Source organism: Diplotaxodon limnothrissa, linkage group LG16, assembly GCF_057381915.1.
Source record: "Diplotaxodon limnothrissa isolate DT_005_m linkage group LG16, D_limnothrissa_male_GT1.1, whole genome shotgun sequence".
Classification (NCBI taxonomy): domain Eukaryota; kingdom Metazoa; phylum Chordata; class Actinopteri; order Cichliformes; family Cichlidae; genus Diplotaxodon; species Diplotaxodon limnothrissa.
In genome coordinates, this window is record NC_140611.1 from 2,456,115 (window position 1) to 2,480,485 (window position 24,371).

Sequence of the window (24,371 nt, forward strand, 5' to 3'; positions counted from 1 at the left end):
TTAAAAATATGCATACAAGTGTTAACCAACTGCCTAAAAGACAAACTGTGATTTTGCATTTTTTATACATGTATATTTATTTTAAATGGTACAACACATCACCAGTACCTTAAAAATCCACTGTCCACAAGCAGGTGTGATGATATTAAAATACAGAAAAAAATTAAGAGTAATGTAAAATTAAACATCATGGCTCTCGTCACTGAGTATTTAAGTAAATACCTTTTATAATATCAAAATATGACATTGAAATTTTATTTTTACACATTTTTTAAGTGATTAAAATCGTGTCCAGAGTTTTTGTCAACACCGTCAGATTTTTTTAAAAGTACAAAAAAATCAGGAATTATTGTGGGCAGCTTACACTCTGAGGACCCCTTTACCACTTCCTGTTTGATGCACATGCCATGAGGTCACTGCTGTGATAATTGTTTTATTTCATTTATTGCACACCTTTCTGATAAACTCTGTGTCACAGCATAGTGCGTCAACACTGTAAAAACAGCTTCATTCAGGAGGCTTGTAGAGGCGTAAGCAGCTGATGAAAAACAAGATGGCTTCTGTCAGATGTCAACACCATCAACACCATTTTGTCTGACGGTGTGGACCCTTTTTCTAATGGTGTTGACAAATGTCACAAAAGTGTCCTGTTCACCATTTATATTAAGTTATTTTTACTAATATTTCAGTCATATTGCTTCCTGTGTATTTTACTGATATTTCTGCTTCACAGATGTGTCAAATATCAAATTTGTCTTATCTTGAATCTCATTGTTTATGTTTACATTATTAATCCTGTAGGAAAATGCTTAGTCCTCTGCATTTGACCCATTCACTCAGTGATGCAGTGGGCAGCTACCAATCCAGCATAGCCTCTGTTCGTTGGATTTGAACGCCCAACCTTCCGATCATGTGGCATCTGCTGAGCTAGCTGTGCCTGAGAGCTGATGTATGAATCCTGCTTCCGGGCCCAAACTACTCTGTGTTTATTAAGCCTGTTAAAATGTTTTAATGCTTTTTATCTTGTTCTATTACATCTGAACAAGCCCCTAAAAACAGTCAGTGATCACTGTCAGCCTAACCATCAGGAACCCTCATGTTAACCTTTATCAAGTGGAAAAAAGTTAGCATTCATCCTCCAGCTTCACTGTGTTTATGTTATGCTAACATAGCTGTGTCGCTAGCAACCAATTAGCACATCACTATATACCAGCTAGCCCAACTTCAGTAACCCTACAAACGTCACTGTTGGAAGTGATAGCAGAGCTGGCGTATCATGTTCAGGTGGAAACAATCTAACTTTAACTCTGTTAAATTTCATATATTCTGTTTTCATGGATGCCTGGATGTTACACCTGGTAGAGCCACACTGATCATTTAATTAAAGATGAAAGAATTTAGACAGTTTGTGACTCTCAGTGATGCTGCAGAGCTCCTGTGACTTTGGGATCTGCAGCCGAGTTTGGACCTGGAAACGGCTAATGACATCAGACATAAAGACCGGATAGCATCTCTATTGCTTAATGCATAATTGTGTTGTGAATATTCATCCTTAATCTGTATAAATGCACATGCTTCAGAAAAATTATAGTAATTACAAAATGGTACATTTCAGGCTAGAATAGCAAAGGGGAAGCTGTCAGAGGAACGAAAGAGAAGGAACAGGGAGGATCAAAAAAGAAGGAGAGAAAACATTAACAGTCAGCCTGAGTTGAAGAAAGAGTTTCTCATAAAGGGAAAGATGGAGAAAGAGAATGAAAGAGGGAAAAATAAAGAACACCAGTGATCTGAAAGGAAGAGAAAAAAGTCAGAAGAGAAGGTTTTGGAAACAAGCACAGAGACAAAAGGAGAGAAAGTCCAGCAGCGTCTAAACACAACCACAGAGAACTTTAGGAATCAGGAGCAGGCGGCTGCTTGGTGAACGATTAAGATGCAGAACTTGACGTGTGCAAAAACAGAATTGTTATGATGCGTCTTGTGATATTACAAAGGTTGTTAAGGTTTAATGGTCATTTTGAAAGAAATAATATCTTGTTTTCTACTCGTGTGTCACCACCGTCAGCACCTTGTCAACTCCATAATATGGAGTTTTTTTTATTTTTCTCTTTTGGAGAACCATACAGTTTCCTCTCTCATGATCTTCCAATAAAAATACGTAATTTTCTCAATAAATGCTGCCAAATATGATTGTTTCTTATAGAGATTAAATACAAGCTTCTGAAAATATGTATGACTGTAACTCTAATAACAAAATCTTACTTTTAAATGTGGTATAAACATCTGTGCATAAACAGTAGAACAGCAAAGCTGCTAATAGTCAAAAAAGCTGAAACAACTTCATTTAAAATATATATTTTTGCATTTCTTTGTGTCTGACGGTGTTGACAAAAACCTTGCACTTCTCCAGCAAAAACATAATTTATTAAAAAATGTTACACCTGGAGACCAAAACATGGTGCGACAGCCACAACTTTGTGTAACAATTATATGTAAATGTGTTTTTGAAAATGAAAACCTGTTTTGTCCCTAATCTCAGGAATCACTGATAAAAATGTGCTTTTAATTTAAACGTCAGTAGCTTTAATGTTCTGTTTGCTGAGTGAAATAATGGCAGTAGATGGAAATAGCTATAAATTCTCTTCACATTGGAGGTGATTGAACAGTTGGTTGGATTAAAAACTCCCCCCAGCTTCTTTGCAGCAAAGGTTTTACTGGTGACCCAGTTCATTGTGCCTGCCAGTGTCCAGCTTGCATCTTGCGTCCTGCAGCAATGTAGTGGAAAGTCTGCTCAATGGTGGACCTGTGCACCTGTGAGCAGAGCCTCCGTGCTGCCCGTTAGGCCGGCCTTTGGTGGGATTTTGGAAGTGTACCACTTTTTCTAGCTGTCGACAGCACAGACTTGGTCATCCATGACAGCTTCTCCTCATTTTCTTCATCACCATTGTGGTGGGGCGTGGTCTGCGGGGCCGTGCGGACGCACCTGCACGGCATCCGCAATCACGCCCGCCGTGTTAAAACACGGGGACTCAGGGGTTGGTGGTGTGGTGTGACGTGAATCAAATAAAGTTGGCTCTGAACGTCGCTCCGTGGTCCCGCCGTGCCTTATTCATGCCACATTGGTGCCGAAACCCGGGAGGCGGCATGGCGGGTACCTACCAGAGCCAGGAAAGGAAAGAGCTGGCCGAGATGGTGGCCGAAATAGCGGCCACCCAGCGGAAGCAGGCGGCGGAGGTGCGTCGCCAACAGGAAGAGCTGCGGCAGGAGAGCGAACGCCACCTGGGGAAGATGGCAGAGCTGGCAGCGCTGCTCTGGGCCTGGGCGCCACCCCCACAAGTGTGTCCCGAGGACAGTGAAGCGGTGGAGGAGCCGTGTGGGTCACCTCGGCAGCCGGAGGTGGTGGACGAGCCACGCGGGGGTCCGAGCCTGCCGGAGGAGGAGGAGCAGCCGGGTGAAGGGCTGCTCCCATCGGAGGCCGAGGACGAGGCGGGCGAGGGTCTACACCTGCTGGAGGCAGAGGAGTCGCTCCACCCGGAGGGGGGCGAGGGGCGGTGCCTGCTGGGGGCGGAGGCGCAGTGCGGGGAGCCGCTCCAAACGGGAGTGGCGGAGGCGCAGTGCGGGGAGCCGCTCCAAACGGGAGTGGCGGAGGCGGTGGCGGAGCAGCTGTGCGGGGAGACGGAGGTCCCTGCTCCAGGGCAGCCTGTGCAGCCGGAGTTGGAGGCAGAGGAGCGGGACAGCCCCGCTAGGCCGGGGATCGGCGGGCTGGCTAGTCCAGCCTCGCTGCCACCAGTCGATTCTGCGCGCCTGACGTCTGCCCAGCCGCCTGTGTGCAGGAGCGCACGGCCATGCCTGTGGGGCCGTGTCCGCTTGCTACGCGGCCGACCTCCGGACCAGCTTCGCCGTTGCCGCTGGATGCGCGGGCGGCCACCGGAACGGACGCTTCCCCGTCGCTTGGTCAGGGGCTGGGGCGCCGATGTGTAGGGGCCGAGTCTCGCCCCAGTTCGCGGGGGGGGAGTAGGTTCGGCCAGATTGCTCCCCGGCCTCAATCGGGCGATGGGGGTATGTGGTGGGGCGTGGTCTGCGGGGCCATGCGGACGCACCTGCACGGCATCCGCAATCACGCCCGCCGTGTTAAAACACGGGGACTCAGGGGTTGGTGGTGGTGTGGTGTGACGTGAATCAAATAAAGTTGGCTCTGAACGTCGCTCCGTGGTCCCGCCGTGCCTTATTCATGCCACAACCATCTATCTTCAGGTCCCTGAGGAATTTTTAGAGGGGGACCATCTTCCTGATGTATTCCCAGATGCTCCATGTTCCATCCCAGATTGTTCCCCTGGCTAATCCTCGCCCTCCTCTTTGCTCAAAGGGCCTCGAGATGTTGGCTGGAGACCTCCATGCAGTGTGAGGAACTTTCTGTCTTGACATCAGTGGCATCTTGTAACCGTTCGGCCACGCTCACAGTCCGAGTGACATCCTAATGTCATCCATGAAAAGCAGGTGGATGATGGTCCCTCCACTCCTAAATCTACATCTGTACCCACACGCAGTGATGAGCTGGTGTCGGGGGTGGAGGCCAGTGTAACACTGTTCATTTTGTTGACCAATCATTTCCATCATAGTTTTCATCAGCGGCCTTCTTACTCTGACAAAAACAAACTAATGCACGAGGACAGAAACTATGATGACATGCTCTGACTCTTTCATTAATGAACAACAACGAGATGAAATTATTATTTCCATCCAATCAGACTAATTACAGTGTGGCCGATTCGTCAGCTCGTTGTGCAGTAAGGTTAGACAATCTGCCTCTGGGAAACGCACAACTGGCTCTTCTGCTCAGTGTTTCTAATGCGTGAAAATGTCAGAGCTTGGAAGGAAGAGCAGACATGTGGACACATTTTGTATTTGATGTTTTTTAACCATAAAAAACCTGAAAGACTGTTACACTTAAATTTGAGTTAACCAAATAAAATGTAGATTTAATGATAAACTAGAACAATCTAGATATAAAACTAAATGATGTGACTAAATAAAACTCTGTCACTGAACAACAGCACAGAGAGTCACCTTGGTATGTTTTGATGATGACCTCCAGTGTTTTCTTCCACAGTCCCGTGGAGCTCCTGATGAATGTTCTTAGACCACTATTAGTCCTGCACAGTGCCAAGCTTTCCCACATACGTGTGTGTGGCCCGGAGCCACAGTCTGTCCAGGCAGGGCCAAGCTTAGTCTGGTTCCCAGATGTTCTTCCAGCATTGCTTAAATCCAGCTGTGGGCGGGTCTGCCCTTCTGTTTCATTTCCATGTCTACAGCCTGAGCTGCGAGCCTCAGTTATCTTGTTTGACCTCTTTCATGATGATGTCTCTCATGAGTGCTTTCTACACCTCAGTTAACCCTGCTAACATCCATGTGGGCTCCCCTCATTTTGGCTTCCAGCTTTCTTCTCCACAGGGGGGCTTCCTCTGCATGCATCCTTGGTCCTATATGGTTTCATAGCATCTATGAGTTCAATGGTTTCAGTGATAGTGGCAGTGGGAATAGTGGGTAGAACACTGCTTACATCTGAAAGCATCTGCTCAGAGTCGTGCTCCTGGCTGGGTGGCTACCTCGAGTTTGGCCACACACATTTCTTTCACCCCAGTAGAAACATCTGTCATTTCAGGAGGCGGGGCATCATCTAGTTCATTTACACTGCTCTGTTACACCAGTGCTGGACCATTGTGTTCATACTGCTTACTGTTACACACTGTAGCCTCTGGGTCTCCAGCTGTAATAGTAGCTGTCTGCTGTTGATGTTATTTTAATGGGCTACCAGGTACTTATGGGTCAGTCTAAATGTTGGCTTTCTGCTCATCCATGGCTTCAACATGTGTTGCATACGACCCCTCTGATTGGGTTGGCAGGCCTCGTAGCATTCCATCAATCCCATATTGTCGGTCTTTATGCATGTGTGGCTGGTTGCAGTAGGCCTCTTCTCATCAATATGTGCTGATCGGTGAACAAATACACACCTGAATCATCAAAATGCAGTCTTTAAATAACGATTTCATTTACAGTTTGAGACCAGATTGAGGCAGGCCTCCTCACAGGCTCACGTTCTGGGTGTGGATCCCTCTGTGGTCACTTCTTTGTGAATGAGGCAGAAACGCTGCTGTTTGAACGCGTGCCATAAACAGGAGATTATGGAGGTGATTCATTAGCTTAGCTTTCCAGTTAAGGTGACATTGAACGTGTTTCTCCATTAATGCACTAAATATGTATCGTCATGATTCAGTATTATTATTATTGATGTTATCATTATGATTTGACTCATGTTAAATACACAAATGTGCATGCACACAGCTCTGCACTCTAAAAACAATGAGTTCTGAGAGCAGCAATACTGAAACAGACTGAGTCACCAGAACAGAATAGAATAGAAGAGAATAGAGGAGAACAGAATAGAACAGAACAGAATAGACCAGAATAGAATAGAAGAGAATAGAACAGAATAGAATACAACAGAATAGAACAGAATAGAATACAACAGAATAGAATAGACCAGAATAGAATAGAATAGAACAGAATAGAATACAACAGAATAGAACAGAATAGAATACAACAGAATAGAATACAACAGAACAGAATAGAATAGAGGAGAATAGAAGAGAATAGAATAGAACAGAATAGAACAGAATAGAATAGAACAGAATAGAAGAGAAGAGAATAGAAGAGAATAGAATAGAACAGAATAGAATACAACAGAACAGAATAGAAGAGAAGAGAATAGAAGAGAATAAAATAGAACAGAATAGAATACAACAGAATAGAAGAGAATAGAATAGAACAGAATAGAATAGAAGAGAATAGAATAGAACAAAATAGAATAGAACAGAATACAACAGAATACAACAGAACAGAATAGAATAGAACAGAATAAAACAGAATAGAATAGAACAGAATAGAATAGAACAGAACAGAATAGAAGAGAATAGAATAGAATACAACAGAACAGAATAGAAGAGAATAGAATAGAATACAACAGAACAGAATAGAAGAGAATAGAAGAGAACAGAATAGAACAGAACCGAATAGAACAGAATAGAATAGAACAGAACAGAACAGAATAGAACAGAATGGAACAGAACAGAATAGAATAGAGGAGAATACAATAGAATAGAACAGAATAGAATAGAACAGAATACAACAGAACAGAATAGAAGAGAAGAGAATAGAAGAGAATAAAATAGAACAGAATAGAATACAACAGAATAGAATACAACAGAATAGAAGAGAATAGAATACAACAGAATAGAATACAACAGAACAGAATAGAATAGAACAGAACAGAATAGAATACAACAGAAAAGAACAGAATAGAATACAACAGAAGAGAAGAGAATAGAATAGAACAGAATAAAACAGAATAGAATAGAATAAAACAGAACAGAATAGAACAGAATAGAATAGAATACAACAGAACAGAATAGAAGAGAATAGAATAGAACAGAATAGAACAGAACCGAATAGAACAGAATAGAACAGAATAGAACAGAACAGAATAGAACAGAACAGAATAGAATAGAGGAGAATAGAAGAGAATAGAACAGAACAGAACAGAATAGAATAGAGGAGAATAGAAGAGAATAGAACAGAATAGAACAGAATAGAATAGAACAGAATAGAATACAACAGAAAAGAACAGAATAGAATACAACAGAACAGAAGAGAAGAGAATAGAAGAGAATAGAACAGAACAGAATAGAAGAGAATAGAATAGAACAGAATAGAATACAACAGAACAGAATAGAAGAGAAGAGAATAGAAGAGAATAAAATAGAACAGAATAGAATACAACAGAATAGAATACAACAGAATAGAAGAGAATAGAAGAGAATAGAATAGAATACAATAGAATAGAACAGAATAGAATAGAACAGAATACAACAGAATACAACAGAACAGAATAGAATAGAACAGAATAAAACAGAATAGAATAGAACAGAATAGAACAGAATAGAATAAAACAGAACAGAATAGAAGAGAATAGAATAGAACAGAATAGAATACAACAGAATAGAACAGAATAGAATACAACAGAACAGAATAGAAGAGAATAGAACAGAATAGAATAGAACAGAATAAAATACAACAGAATAGAACAGAATAGAATACAACAGAACAGAATAGAATACAACAGAATAGAAGAGAACAGAATAGAATACAACAGAATAGAATACAACAGAAGAGAATAGAAGAGAAGAGAATAGAACAGAATAGAATAGAATAGAACAAAATAGAATAGAACAGAATAGAATAGAATACAACAGAACAGAATAGAATAGAAGAGAACAGAATAGAATAGAACAGAATAGAATACAACAGAACAGAATAGAATAGAACAGAACAGAATAGAATACAACAGAAGAGAATAGAATAGAAGAGAATAGAATAGAATAGAATAGAACAGAATAGAACAGAACAGAATAGAATAGAACAGAATAAAACAGAATAGAATAGAACAGAATAAAACAGAATAGAATAGAACAGAATAGAACAGAATAGAATAAAACAGAACAGAATAGAAGAGAAGAGAATAGAACAGAATAGAATACAACAGAATAGAACAGAATAGAATACAACAGAATAGAATACAACAGAATAGAATAGAAGAGAATAGAACAGAATAGAATAGAACAGAATAGAATACAACAGAATAGAACAGAATAGAATACAACACAACAGAATAGAATACAATAGAATAGAAGAGAACAGAATAGAATACAACAGAAGAGAATAGAAGAGAATAGAATAGAAGAGAATAGAACAGAATAGAATAGAATAGAACAAAATAGAATAGAACAGAATAGAATAGAATACAACAGAACAGAATAGAAGAGAAGAGAACAGAATAGAATACAACAGAATAGAATACAACAGAACAGAATAGAATAGAACAGAACAGAATAGAATAGAACAGAATAGAACAGAATAGAATAGAATACAACAGAACAGAATAGAAGAGAATAGAATAGAACAGAATAGAACAGAACAGAATAGAAGAGAATAGAACAGAATAGAACAGAAGAGAATAGAAGAGAACAGAATAGAACAGAATAGAACAGAACAGAACAGAATAGAACAGAATAGAATAAAACAGAACAGAACAGAATAGAACAGAACAGAATAGAATAGAATGCTTTATTGTCACTATGCACATGTGCAATGATATACAGTAGTATAGGTCTCAAGAAAAAAAGTAAAAACAGCTGATAAATTGTTCTACTTATCTGCTTGTGGTCACTAGTTACAGCAGCCAGCATCATTCATCCCTGTATGGAGCTGTGCTCCTGTTTTTTTTTTCTTTATACTACAACCATGAAATGAACTCCCTGTTTAGAGTTTGGGATTCCTGGTTCGCAGCGTGTGGATCGTAGCAGGCGTGGGCAAGTCATTTCCCCACGGGGCCACATGAGAAACTGGGTCCGTCGTGGTGGTTCGCACCAATAAGTTGAATCAGTTTTGCTGCATAGTAATTTGATCAGTTTTATACTGCTACAGGCAGTAAAAATATGAAATGCAACCTTTGTCACTGTTTAATCAACATTGCCATTGTGCGTCATGTCCCCTGCTGTCTGAGCGTGCAGTTGCCTCTCCCTTTCATGGAGTGCATTGCTGCCATCTCTGCTGTGATGTCAAACTCTTTTTGTTAACCTATGATAAGCAACTGAGCCATGTTGTGGGCAGCTCTCGCCCAGAGTGAGGAGAAAAAGTCCAAATCATTTGTTTTTCAGCTGAAGCTCCATCGATCCATCTTTTTATGGTTCGTCTGCAAAGGGGAAGATTCTCAAAGGCTTCTGTTGTCTCAGGGCGTGTCAGCAGAGCAGAGTCCACCAAACACTCTTTGGTAAACTCCCCCTGAGAATTTTGTTTGGCAATCACAAAGCTGGTCTCAAGTGCTCCATCTCTGGCTGTGTAAATCTTTATAAAAACTCTGCTTTTCCTTTTAAAGCTTTGCTTGCAAATCTTCAAATGTCCATTCGTGCTCAGCACCAGTGCATTGCTGTATTTCTCTGGTGATTCAAATTATAATCCTTAAACGCAGCGATTGGCTCTCAGCACACAGCTTTGCCTCTGACGGTCAGGAAATACTTACAAGTTCACATCAAGAAATACTTTTTTTTTCAGGTGCAGCACAACATAACATTGGTTCCACCACATTTCCAGTGAAGCTGCTTTCACTTGTATATATGTACATGCATACATTTAACAACAAAGGAAATGGTACCTTCAAAATAAAAGAAATAACGTTGTATTGTGATTTCCCTCAAAATCTCAATAAACAATGAGCTCGTGTTTGACACACAGTGTTTCTAAGACTGTTTGGTTGATATACTTGTGTTTGAATTTCCCACCGACCCCACGTAGGCCAGTCAGGGGCAAGGAAGGATCGAGGGGTTGTAAATGCCCAGGACGGGATTATCAGGTTGACACTGTGGCAGTCTGACATGGAAAGAAGAAAAATAAAATGATATAAATGAAAAAGAAAGGAAATAGTTTCCAGATGTGTATAATAATAATGATATGAATGTTTATTGTAGTAAAAATCACAGGGCTTGGACCACAGGCTGAAGCTCAATCATAGAAATGGACAAAAACTCTTTAGATTGTTGGTGAAACATGATTTACTGTACAGACAAAGTAACCATGTTTGAACAGGGATATGAATGAAAAAGACTATTAAGTCTTCTCTATAACTTAAATACAATTCAAAATAATTTGGTTTTCTATTAAAATATCTTTGGGTGAAATGAAGACCTTTCAGATATGAAGAAATGCAAACTTTGGCTGTAATTCCACTAATAAACCAGTTTTGTTTGTGGTGATGTCCTGAGCTGTGGAAAGAATAAAACAGACATCGGTGGAGGCCTTCTGCTGGATGGTGTCACTGAGAAAAGCTGCTTAAATAAATATGCACTGCTTAACACACTGAGGATTTAAGTGACTCGGAGGCAGAGTTGGGGTATCATAGTGAGGCTGAAGCAGGGGAAGTGTGTGGGCTCCACAGGGCCCTGCTTTAGCTTTAGCGTGGCACCACACTGGAGCTCCAGCTCCGCCTGGATGTTTACAGGTGCTTTTTACAGATCAGCGGCAGGTGGATTACTGAGCAGTTTGCACTGTTGAGGCTCCTCCTTCACTTTCCTCATGCAGCTTGAAAAATTCATTGAGCATTTTTTGACTTAGCCATCGCACCTCAGTATGATAGGACCCAGAGGGCGAGTGGGGATCTAAACCAGTGGCCTTGAGGAAGCTAACCGAGTGTTGGCCGGCTCATTAAATGTTCAATATTCAGGGATTTACTGCATAGTGTTTCCTGGTTTATGATGCAGTGATTGGACGTCTCTCTCTGCATCTTTTCATCGTGCATCACACCCACTCTGTCTGTTGTTAGTATCATAAGTTTGTCCAAAGGCAGTTTCATGTCTTTTGTACATTTCAAAGATCTATTTTCCTGTGCTCCTTCCATGCATTGATTGAATCCTCAAAAGTTCCTGTTTAACACATAAAGTGGATGAAAATGACCAACTGTGAAGCATCAGTCCGTGCTCTTATCCACAGCAAGGGTGTGTGTGATGAAGCCTTTCCATCAACTGTGCTTTTAAGTGGCACGCTCACGCACACCATCAGCAGCAGTGATGGTGTGCGTGAGCTCAGGCAAACGTTTGAAAATGTCAGAGCACGAGACGTCGCTGCCGAGCCGACTTCGATATCTCGTCTGCCTGTAAAACCTTCGCTGCAGCTTCACTTCAGTGTGTTGTAGGATCAGACGACTCTTCTGTCTCCCGTAACTGTTGCTGTGTATTTTGTGCACTCGTCCTGATGTTTTGTCACACGGTGCCGTCTTATGTTATATTGTTTAACTACGACCACATTAGCTCTACAAACAAAGCACACAGGTTTACCAGCAGCGTCTGCATCCCACCATGTTTTGGTCATTTCTTTTAGGGGTTTGCTTTAATTGAGTGAACTCAGACTTGCATCCATCTGCTTGGCCCTGACTGGTCGAAGTGGACAGGGGAAAGAAGTGATTGGTGCTTGCAGGGACACCGACTGCTGCGCTGCATTATGGGGTTTGTAGTATGACTGGTGTGGGTGCCACATACCCCCTAGCCATTAATAATTGAAATATGAAATTATGTTGTGGGGTAGAGGTAACTGTATTGTGGGCTAAATGTGGCCCGTGGGCCTCGAGTTTGACACGTCTGACTTAGACCTTGGAGGGTTAAGTGGAAAAAGCCTTTTATTATGATAAATGCACAGTAAATGAAATGCATTTGTCAGAGAGCTAAGCACTTACTGCTATTGCTCATAAAAATTGTGTATGCAAAAAGTTATTTTCATCATTTTTGGACAGCTGGTAATACAGCAAGTAATGGAGCAAGACGCCCTGTTAGCCGCTGGACGAGAGCACCTGCTCACAAAATGAAAAAGACCAAGTAGTGCCTGGTTTCTTTACTAAAACAATGCTTTTTGTTGCTGCACCCATTGTGTAAGATGACACTTGTTGTTACCACTGACAACTAGGTGTGTTGGTGAATGAGCCAGGATGGAAAGCTTTCAGATTCCCACGTTTAAAGACATTTAGTGAGTGTGTCTGGGATGAAAAGCATTGTTTCTGTAGGAATGTAGGAATATTGTAAAGCACTGAGCTAAGAATAAATGTCCTTTAAAAACAAACAAAACTTACATCATAACCAAAAGTGCACCCTTCATTTTTCTCTAAAGTCTTTAGAGGATGAAAAATTAAAAATCCAGCGGATGCACATTCCTGTTTAAGTATTGTGGTCAGAGATGCTCGTTCATCGTGGTAATGAGTGTGAAGGTCAGTTTGGGGACATTAAACCAAATCTTCTTTGGGTCGTATGTATATATATATTTGCCTTTATGTCTTCTCTGATCCCTGTGTGGATCAGAGAAGAACCCGGTTCTGCTGTTTTCCACCCTGGAACCAGAATGGCTTAAAGAAAACATTAAATCTAAAATAACTATATGATTGACGGCTGTGGTTAGTGTACAGTATGTAAGCCTCTGCCCTGAACTGCAGTTGGAAACACTGCACATGTGTAAATATTTCAAGTGTTCACAGAAAATGGCACTTTCAGCCTGTGTCAACACTACTCAGCTCTGCGTTGGTCTGCACAGAAACACATCATTGTAGCACTTCTGTGAATGCGGCCGACGACGATCGGTTTGTGGCAGTTGATGTAATTTTGATTTCAAGAGAGATTAAGCGTTCCTTCTCTGCTCACACTTGTTTGGATGTGTTTATAGTCAGGGTTCATTTGGCTATAAAATTCGAGCGTCTGAGCCTTACATGGAGATTGTGAGTCAGCTTCAGAGGATTTTCAGTTATCCCAAGCCATGGAGCAGCTTTGCAGACAAATTATCCTCCATCCATAAGTCTCCCTGACTGACAGCTGGGCATTTGGCTCGGGACCAAAACCTGTAAACAACAGCAGAGTCTGTGAGATGCACAATTTGCACACGGAGAAACTTTCTGTGCACTCACACAGCACTTCACATCACCTGCCAATTTGAGAACATGTGTCAGAATATCAAAGTATCGTTGGTTTGTCTCACATCTTCAAAGCTGTCAAGGTTTCATTGTGAATGTGAGGACTGAACGACGGAGCAGAGCAATTGACTGGGCTTTTAAAGTTCTGTGCTCCTTCAGAGCAGAGCTACTGTTGAGGAAAGGATGGATACAGATGGAAAGAAAGGTGAGTTATTTAGTGGGAATCCAGCAGGATCAAGGAGACTTTTGATAGATGAAGACAAACAGGGTTGCATAATAACCCCAGTTCTCGTGGTGGAGTTAAGATGCCAAGCCGCTGCTCTTACTTCCCAAACGAACATGTGCAAATGTGCTGCAGCTCAGCCATAACTTAAGTCTTGGACAAAACAGCGTGATCCACTTTAGTCACACTTGAAATCAGGATTAGAAAAATCTCTTGGCAAGTGATCTGAGAGAAGTCAAATCAGGTCAGTCGAAATTCAGTGGGACACCCGAAAAGAGAGCGAGCTCATGCTGTCAATTCTGCTGTGCTGTTTTCAACCAGATGGATAGCCAATTGCAGCTCCAGATGTGCTTCGAATCCATCTGAGCACAAAGGAGGATGACATCCAAAAACAAAAGGGCCTCCCTCTCACTCTGAAGAGCGAGTGCCACACTGATTGAAAGAGTGAAGGGATAATTGCAATCAGGCCAGTGCCAGTTTTCATTACGTCCTCAGCCGCGGGTCTTAATGCAGCCCTGCACTCCAGCAAAGCAAGCCTTGGAAAAGAGGCTGTTGTTGTGGCGAGCCGGGTGGATCAGATGAAGACAGAACCGACAGCTTTAGATCACTGGACTCTTAATCTGCTCCTGTCTGTCGGATGTGATGTAATCTCACAATGAGTACGCACAAACACAAAAGGAGCCCCGCCGTTTTCTGTGCAGCTTTCGAGGGTCACTGCAGGGGTTAATAGACTGTTTGAGGCATCTGAGGAGTGAGGCAGCCGTGTTATTTTCTCTCTAATTCTCGCTTTAAAACTTCTCTATTGACAGGCGGAGGCACGCTTTAACCTGAAATGTTTAACTTTGCGTTATCCATTTTCCATTATTACAGCCTGATCTATAGGCATGGCAAGCTGGAAAGTACACATACGATGTCGCAGACGCAGCATCTGAATTGGTGTTTTGTCTTTTATTCCCAGATAATTGTAACGGCCCTCTGGTATCGGCGCTGCCCCATTCATCCTTTCAGAGCTCCTCTGAGTCCTCCGTCAGCTATGCTGCCTACAACGCCAAGCTCAACAGAAGAGATGGTGAGTACAGTGAATGTTCCTGCATTATTCAGTGTTTCTAAATGCTTGTAGTTAACAATAACCATAGAGGTAACAGAGCAGAAAACACTCAGCTGAAGTGTTTTTATAGTGGGTTTATGGGTTGTTTTGGAAGGCACAGACAAATAAGCTCTTAAGACTTTCTGAATCTATCACATGCAGCAATATAAAGGGGTCTGTTTACCTATTTGGAGGAGATGGCCCCTCTATTGGAAGCAGTGATGAGTGGGCCGAGAAATTCAACAGCCACAGTCGCCATGGCAACTCGAGGCACTGACTGGATGTTTTTTGCCACAGACTGTATGTAAAAGCTGTATGTGTGCACTGTGACATCACTCAGTGGTCAGCATTTTGCCGGCCTGCATGTATGTATGTACACGCACACACTAACCAAGCATCAGTAATCATCAACTAACATCAATAGAAACAGCTGTCAGAGGTGGAGCAGGTCACCTGGTCAGAGTGTCCTTGGGTTCCCAATGCACTGATCAGAGTGGGAATGTTGGATACAAAGTACTGAAGCATAGGGAAAAAGAGCTGGTATGATCTGGTGTGTGAAGAGGTGAATGAGGCTTGTAGTAGCGCTTTGAGTGGGAATCCATTTACTTTATCCATTAGCAGAATTACTCAACCCTGGAAGAAAAGAGCAGTGTAACTGAACCGTCTGCAAACGTCACCAATAACAATAATAGATGCATTTATAGAGTTGACAATGAATTTTGTGGCCAAACTCAAAGTAGCCAAGAACACAACTCCCCTGGCTCTATCAGATCTACCCAAAGCTCTGCTTAGTATCACTGAAACCAGCGAGCCCTGAAACTTCACAAAAAGTAAAGACATTTCTGTTTGGTCAGTTATTTCTTTGTTGCAACACTGCTCGTGTGCAATAAACCATATATGGCATTGGTAAGTCTGTTTGTTTCCCCTAAATGGTGCCATATGGTAATTTGTAAGGTTTGTTTGTTGGCTGAGCAGCAGAGTTGAGCAACAGGACAACAAAGACATAACAGACCAAAATCAAATTTCCCTACTTTCTGTGCTAAGCTAATATGACTGGAAACCAGAATCTGTGTAGCTGGGAAGTTGGTTAGTCAGGCAACTGGTGCAGACGAGTGTCATGAGAGATAGGTCACAGCAAAAAAGAAAATATACACTACATTGCCAAAAGTATTTTGTCACACATCCAAATCACAGAATTCAGGTGTTCCAATCATGGCCACAGGTGTGTAACATCAAGCACCTAGGCATTAGGGGTGGGTTTAAAAAATCGATTCATCGATTAAAATCGATTCTAACTGGAATAAAACGATATCGATTCATTAAATCCGGAAATCGATTTTTTTTTATACATATGTAGTTTGCCGCGTATGAAACTTGCAAGCGGTTAACATGAGGAAGTCACGCGAGAGTTAAGTGACCTGGACGCATGAACCATCATGGCTACTCCCGGGAATGTGCCACCGAGCCTAAAGGCAGATGTCTGGCAACACTTTGGATTTAAGAACTGTGAAGACAGTGAAGAGCCGGACAAAAGCAAAGCCGTATGTAAGATGTGCAAAATGGAGGTAAAGCACTGTGGAAATACCACAAATCTCAGAAATCATTTAACGAGGCATCATCCAGATATCCCGCTAGCAAAAACGGCCGACACCAAGCAACGCTCACTCGAAAAGGCATTTGCAATGAAGTTGGCATCCACTTCTCCACGTGCCCAAAAAATAACCCAGTCTGTGGCAACTTTCATATGTAAAGATATACGTCCGTACAGCGTTGTTGAAAATGATGGCTTCCAAAACCTCATTAATACGCTAGAACCACGCTATGTTTTACAAACACGCAAACATTTGAGTGAAGTGGTAATCCCAAACATGTATGAAAAAGTGAAACACGATGTTACAGCCTCACTCAAGTCAGCAGAGAGAGTCGCTATAACCTGTGACAGCTGGACATCCAGAGCAACAGATAACTACCTGACTATCACCTCACACCATATCGACCAGGAGTGGAGACTCGTGTCTCATGTCTTACAGACAAGAACCACCGAAGCAAGCCACACAGCAGCTAATTTATCTGAAATTATGTTCAAAGCAATCGAAGAATGGGAGCTTACAAACAAAAATCCAGTCATCGTAACTGACAATGCTGCAAATATGGTGCGAGCTGTAGAAATAACGGGCTGGTTGCACATTGGTTGTTTTGCCCACACACTCAATTTAGCTTCACAAGCAGGACTGAAAGTTCCAGCTGTTGCTCAGCTGCTTGGCCGAGTGAGACGCATAGCATCCTTTTTTTATCGCAGCACTGTTGCAAGTCGCAAGCTTAAAGAGAAGCAAAAGATACTGAATCTACCTGCCCATAAGCTGGTGACTGATGGGGTGACCAGATGGAACAGCACATTGGAGATGCTGGAACGCTTCCTAGAGCAACAACCAGCAATCTCTGCAGCTCTACTCTCACCTGAAGTGAGGAGAAATGACAGTAATCTCTGTAGTCTTACAGAGGCTGACATAACTGATGGAGAAGATATAGTGAAAGCTTTGAAGCCGCTGAAAGCAGCCACACTGGTTATGTCTGAAGAAAAGTCCCCGACCCTTTCCATCATTGCACCTCTGCATGCACAGCTGCTGGAGAAGATGATCAGTGTCTCTCACGACTCCTCACTGATTAAAGACCTCAAGACTGCTGTATACAACAACTTGAAGTCAAGGTATGTTTATGAATTGTGTGTGTATGCCATGAATGAGTGTAACTGTATGGATGCATGTATTACATGAAAATTCTTATTATAGTGAAAAAATCTATATATTATAAAAATGTTAGTTAAGCCCTCTTGTCCAGTAATAGGCCTTTTGATTTTATATCTATCTATCTATAGATGTTTATATATAAATTATGGAAACAAAGTCGTATATTAATGTTTCTGATCTTGCATGAGTGTATGTAACCATGCACATGTATATCCAACATAATAAACTGAGTTAAATGTGCAAAATCTCTTTTCAAGATATGTGGCCCTAAAGGACAAGCTCTACATTGCATCAGCATTAGATCCTCGCTTTAAGGCCCTGCCATTCTTGTCCAAAGAGACCTGTAACAACACATTCTCTCAGTTGGTGTTGGAAGCAGCAGGTTTGGAGAACGTGGACACAGCTATTGTGAGTTACAGAAACAAAAACAAAAAATTATTGGTTTTTTTGCACTACTCAAGTTAGAATATAAATAGTAATTTCTTTATTAATTAAGTTTTCATTTTTCTACAGCGACAGTCTGATGGTGACACATCTGAAGAAACTGTCCCTGACATCTCTCTCGGTGGTGTTGATGAAGTGGATTATGCCCCTCCAATTAAGAGGTCAAAGGACTCTGCATAAATTTTTCTCCTTGGGCCAGCCTACTCAACAAAAACCACAGCACCACAGAAAACACCAACTCAGAAGGCAAAGGAAGAAGTGAATCGATACAGGGACGTTGAGCCTGTTGCACTTTCTGAGGATCCTTTGATCTGGTGGAGGGACCATGAAAGGGAGTATCCTCTCTTGGCTCTACAAGCAAAGCAGTATCTTTCCATACCTGGGACCAGTGTTCCTTCTGAACGAGTGTTTTCAACTGCTGGTGACATTGTTACCGCACAAAGGAGCTGCCTGACTCCACAACATGTAGACCAGCTTCTCTTCTTGCAGAAAAACCTTACAGTCTCAAAGAAGTGAGGGGGTAGTTATAAATGAGGCTAAATTGCATTAGTTTCACAGAGGTTTTACAATACTGTTCAATATGTTTTCATTTTTTGAAGTATTTTAAAAGGCAGTTTTTCATTTTCTGATCGGTCAGTTTCTGTCAGTTCACTTGTACACGCTGTGTTATCCTGTGTGTCTCCAAAACACAAGAGTGGATTTCAGAAAAGCTGTGTGAGACACTAACAGCAAAACTATTTCTCTGAGGTTTTACTGATGTTTACAAAAGATGTGTTCTATTTGCACTGGATCCCTGATCCACTTGAAATGTATGTATGAAAAAATATATATACTAATGTTAATTAAAAATTACATTATTTAACTGCTTTAGTATCTGTTCTTAATTTTGAAATTTATGTAATTCATTCACAAGACTTAGAGGGTTCTTTTGACAGTACATATACAAGGTGAATTATCATAATTTTATATATATTATGGTTCATATAATAATATTTCGGACTGATTCAAAATCGAATCGAATCGAATTGAATCGAATCGTGGATCGAATCGATTCTAGAAATCAGTGACGATTCCCAGCCCTACTAGGCATGCAGACTGCTGCTACAAACATTTGTGAAACAATGGTGATTTCCATAGGTGCCACCTGTGCAACTATTCCAGTCGTCAAATTTCCTCACGACTAAATATTCCACAGTCGACTATTAATGGAACTTTAAGTGGAAGCGACTGGGAACAGCAGCAGCTCAGCCACGAAGTGGTCGTTCATGTGCAATCACAGAGGGGGGGCAGCGAATGGTGAGGAGCATAGTGCACAGAGGTTGCCAACTTTCTGCAGAGCCAATTTCTACAGACCTCCAAACTTGATGTGGGCTTCAGATTAGCTCAAGAAGCATACAAACTGCACCCACAAGCCTTAATCACCTGGGCCAAAGCAAAGTATTGGATGCAGTGGTATAACTACGCCACCACTGGACTGTACAGCAAGTGGAGACATGCTCTCTGGAGTGATAAATGATGCTTCTCCATCTGACAATCTGTTTCGCCTTATTACTTTTGTACTACCAAATAATTCAAGTTGTATAGAAGTTTATGGAAAAAGAGGCCGTATTCTCCCTTCGTCTATGACCTCAGTAAACACCTGACTAATGTGCATGTTCATCCTTTCATTTTACGTCAGTGGTCTGAATTTCTAGTTGCAAGTCAATTCTTATTGAATACAACATTAAATATAATTCGTAAGTTATTAAGGCCGTTACACACTAAACGTGTGCAAAATGACGCAGACCTGCCCTGTAACCTCTACACACACTGAATGTTGCATTTTTGCAGAAATTTGTCCCTCAAAAACATCCACTGTGTAAAAACTAAAGCAAGTGGGCATCAGGCCATAATGAGTCCTGATGTTTCTGAACAAGAAAGGTAACAAAAAGCTGCGTCACAGATGCGTTCGTACATTTTTCAGGATGGTAGTGGTGCCTATTTGAAGTCTTCTTAGCAGAGCAGTATAAAACTGCCAATCAAAAATAAATATGTAAATTATTGAATTAAATCTGTTAACTCTTATTAAAAACTTAGTTTATAAAAGATGATTTTTCAGTACAAGTTAAAAATGTAAATTTAAGACCAGAGTGCTGACACAGCCAGCATCTCCTTTCAGTGCTTCTGAGCAGCCGCTATATTAATTCATGCATCGAATAGTGTCAGCCAAGAAAAACAATTATCCCTAAAAAACAACCACATATCTTTGCTACAGCTGAACTGGGCATAGACCTCCACTGTTAGCCTGCAGCGGGCCCAAATGTAGGCAGAGGGCTGAAACAGAAGAGGCCGAAGGCACGTTGTGAAAGCAGTAAAAACAATTACCAGACAGGAAGTTAAACCCAGATAAAACTACATAAAAGGAGAAATAAACAGCAATCATGATGGGAGCAAGGAGACACTCAACAGTGAAACATTAATGGTTGAAGTCAGATGGGACACAGAATACAAGAAAAATGGAGGAAACTAAACCACGAATAACGAAACAGGGACTGAAGCTGACTTATTGGTTCTGAAAACCAAGAACTGAGAACCGACACCAGAACTGCAAAGACTAGAAAACTGTATAGAACGGAAACGTTCATAGAAACTAAACAGGAGCCAGAACCACAACCGTGTAATAACAACTGAGGCTAAACAATGATAGGATGGAAAGACATGAAAACAGGAACCAAATGTAAAAAGAAACAAACAGTAAAATATGAAAAATCCAAACAGAAACTCACAACACCACAACACTAACATGTCTTACATCTGGGCTCTCATCAGCTCTGTGGGGCAGGTCAACCACCCCGCCTGCCATAACCACACTCTCTGTGCAGCTCTGTGGGTCCGGGGCAGGCGCCCCTCATCGTTCCATCATCACAGGAAAATGGCAAAGGAAGAGCTGTGGCTACGTTTTCGTTTAATTCTGAATGTGATGCAGAAAGCTGCTCTATCTTTAACTCGCCCCTCAGTCATCCCACTTTTCCGTTCCACTGAACTTAAGCCTTTCAGGTAAAATAAAGCTGCCGGTGAATAAAAAGCATTGGGCTCTTTATTGGAACTTTGAACATACTGCATATACAGTGCATAAAATGAATCAGTTGTTTTCCACAGAAACAGGGGCTTTCACTGTGGCTGCTGGAGTGGAACTTAGCCTTGAAGCCTTTCACATAAACTCCTCGCACGTACACATCAAGACTTGTTGACAGAGTGCATGTGTCAGACCCTCTGCCTGTATTTTCTGCTCTTCCTCAGGTGCAGGAGGTTGGTCTCCAATGGTAACTGACCAAGAGCCCTGGCTCCAGGTGGACCTCAGGGAGCAGATGGAGGTGACTGCTGTAGCCACACAGGGACGCTATGACAGCTGGGACTGGGTCAGCAGTTACCTGCTGCTCTACAGTGACACAGGCCGGGCTTGGAAACAGTACAGACATGAGGATGGCGTAGGGGTCAGTATTTTTTATCCGCTTTCTCCACCTACCTACCTTCAGTTTGTTACTGACTTAAAGCTGATACAACAGTACAGCTGTATTATTGTAGGGTCTTTACCTTTCGACATAAAGCACCTTCAGATGACGCTTGTTGAGATTTTAATTGAGTTGAATTGAAACCAGCTAGCCAACAACTAATATGATCAGTCGAAGGGAAAAAGTGTAAGGCCTATTCTGGAATGTTGATGGATAGGTCAACGGTTGGAAAATATGCCTATATGCTTCCTTAATGAGTTTGGAGTTAAATAGCTTTCAGACTGGAAGCTGAGCAAAAAGCTAGCCAGGATCCAAAGGTCACTAATTAACTTGTGTATGTGACCCATAAAGAAACAAGCAGCAATATCAAGTTTAGTTTTGAAACAAATACACACCGGAGGCATTTCTGGGCTTAGGGAACACTGTCTCTGTTTTAGGCTAGTGGAAGAAGTTTGCCTTCCAGGCTTTCTGCCAGAGTTTCTGTCAGAGAGATCGCAGGAAACCAGCAGAGACAGAATAAAGAGCAATGAAGTCTACTGATTCAGCAGGTTGAGCTGGATGAATTGGAGAGAATGGGTGTTTTACCAAGCGGACAGGGCTGTAGGTCCAGCTGTGCTGTGCTTTTAAGCCTGTGACAGAACCCTATGAGGTCGAGGTCATCACTGACTATGACTGGCGTGGCACTGCTGCAAAGTGATCTTCTCTCTATTGTGTTGAATAAGGGCAATGATGTGTGGCAGTGAACAATATGTCTAGTTCTGTTTTAAATGATATATCTTTCTTCAAATACTTAAATATTTATTATCTACAATGCTCTTAAATGACCGTCCTGGACACTTTCAACATCGAACTTTCCTCCAGCAGCCCTTTGCACAGTACATAGTATTCAGTGATACGTTGTTACTATGTGGCACAGTGATGGTTAGCTCTCACAGAAAGAAGGTTCCTGGTTGTCCAGGCCTTTATGTGTTTTTACGGCCTTTATGTGTAAAATCCAACTTCTGAATTGGCCACGAACTCAAAGTCAGTGATAAGAGCAGGTGCTCCATGTGTGTAGAATAAATGTGCTTGTAGTGTGAAGCCCTTTCAGTAAGACCAGACCACAGCGATGTAGAGTGTGAGTGACATAGCCTCAAAGTTATATCTGATTATTTCAAGAAAATCTGAAATAGTGATATTTCTGATAATAAAGAAAGGAGTAGTACAACGACATGTTGGGCCTTCTTCAAAACCTCTGAGGTGTTTGAGCTCTGTTGGAGCTCTGTGTCTATGTGCACACCCAGGAGCTAGAACCTGGACAGCCTTTCCACACACTCCCCATTGATGCTGATGGGCTGCAGCTTGGACTTCCTCCTTCTGACGTCGACTACCAGGTCTTTCATCTTTGGTGATATTGAGGTCCAGGTTGTTGTCAGCACACCAATCTGACAGCCTCTGATCCTCAGCTCTGTATGCTGTCTCATCGCCCCAAGGGATGAGCCCCACCACGTTGGTATCATCTGTGAACTAATATAGAGAAAATGCCAGTAATCCCAGCAATCAGACAGCCTTCAAGCACTTGGCAACAGTAGGAAGGAAAAACTCCCTTTAAACATGAAGAAACCTGGCAGAACCATGCTGAACGAGGCCCAGCCATCTGCCTTGACTGTTTTTGGTTGATTATAGGGAGACAAATAAAAAGATGCACTATAACAATAACAAATAATAACCTATTTATTTATTTATTTAGGACGGTGCATGTTAATGAACATAAATGTAAAAAAAAATTACATGAATGTAAACATGCCAGATTATAGCCAAAGGCTAATTTCCATCTGTTGTCCTTAAACATAAAAAATAGACATAATAATAAATTCCATGTCGTCAACCCTCTGAGATCTGGGTCATTACAGGTGTTTACCCTCCAGAGTACTGTGAGTACAAGCTAAAGAGCACCAGGGCTCGCAAAATCGCTAGCCCGACGTCCCGGGGCTAGCGATTTTGCCAGTCAGGCTACCAAAATCTATCTCTGCCCTGCCCGTCGGGCTATCGTAGGAAGGAAAAATATATGTCAATGCTTTTGCATTCTTTCAGAAATGTAGGTGGGTAATTATGTCATTGGCATCGGTGAGCCACTGTCAATATGTGACATATTGAAGTCGCGTTTGAATTTGCGCTTGTTTTTTGCTTTCACTTTGCAATCGCGCGAACTGTGTATAGAGAGCGACAGCACTGATCTGTGAGTGATGATAATTTGCGCACCAATTCCTCTGACATCGTCTTATTAATCGTTAGCTTACTATGCAAACATGACAAGTGAAATCTCCCGCAGCTTACACATGTGAGAGGTTGATCGCGCAGAGAATCGCTGAGCGTTATGTGTGTGTGTGTGTGTGTGTGTGTGTGTAAAAGCAGCAGGATATATATTTGACTACGATGACCTGGATGACTGAGAACCTTCACAGACAGACATATATTTTAGTTCTGCTGAGCCAAATAAGACAGGTCAGGGTGAAGAAGTGACAGCCAAAGAAAAGCTTACCACAAAACGGAGAAGTTATGACAAATCAGACTATAAGGCAAAAAGAAAGTGCAGCTTTATGGTTTCATGGACAAAAGAATTTCTGTGGCTGCAATATGACGAGCTAAATAACCAGGGCTGCACATAAGTGGTCCGCAGGTGCGCATTCGCTGTCAAAATAAAAAACGCGCACAAGATAAGAAGTTGCAACGCGTGTTTGTGTACATAAGATTTTCAGGAGGAGGACAGACATTTGTTTAGAACTCTTAAAGATGTCGAAGAAGCTCCTTTAAGCAATTACTTTGGTGTTCCTCCAAACAAATGTCA

The 24,371-nt window shown here is 41.8% G+C and overlaps 1 protein-coding gene across 1 annotated transcript in view; it reads left to right on the forward strand.

Moving 5' to 3' along the window:
- Positions 1 to 24,371, forward strand: part of LOC146615559 (contactin-associated protein-like 5) — a 135,047-nt gene that overhangs the window by 16,572 nt on the left and 94,104 nt on the right. The window contains exons 2-3 of the mRNA XM_085375275.1: positions 14,734 to 14,844; positions 21,333 to 21,526. Coding sequence (XP_085231401.1) covers positions 14,734 to 14,844; positions 21,333 to 21,526 — 305 coding nt within the window. The remainder of the gene's footprint in view (positions 1 to 14,733; positions 14,845 to 21,332; positions 21,527 to 24,371) is intronic.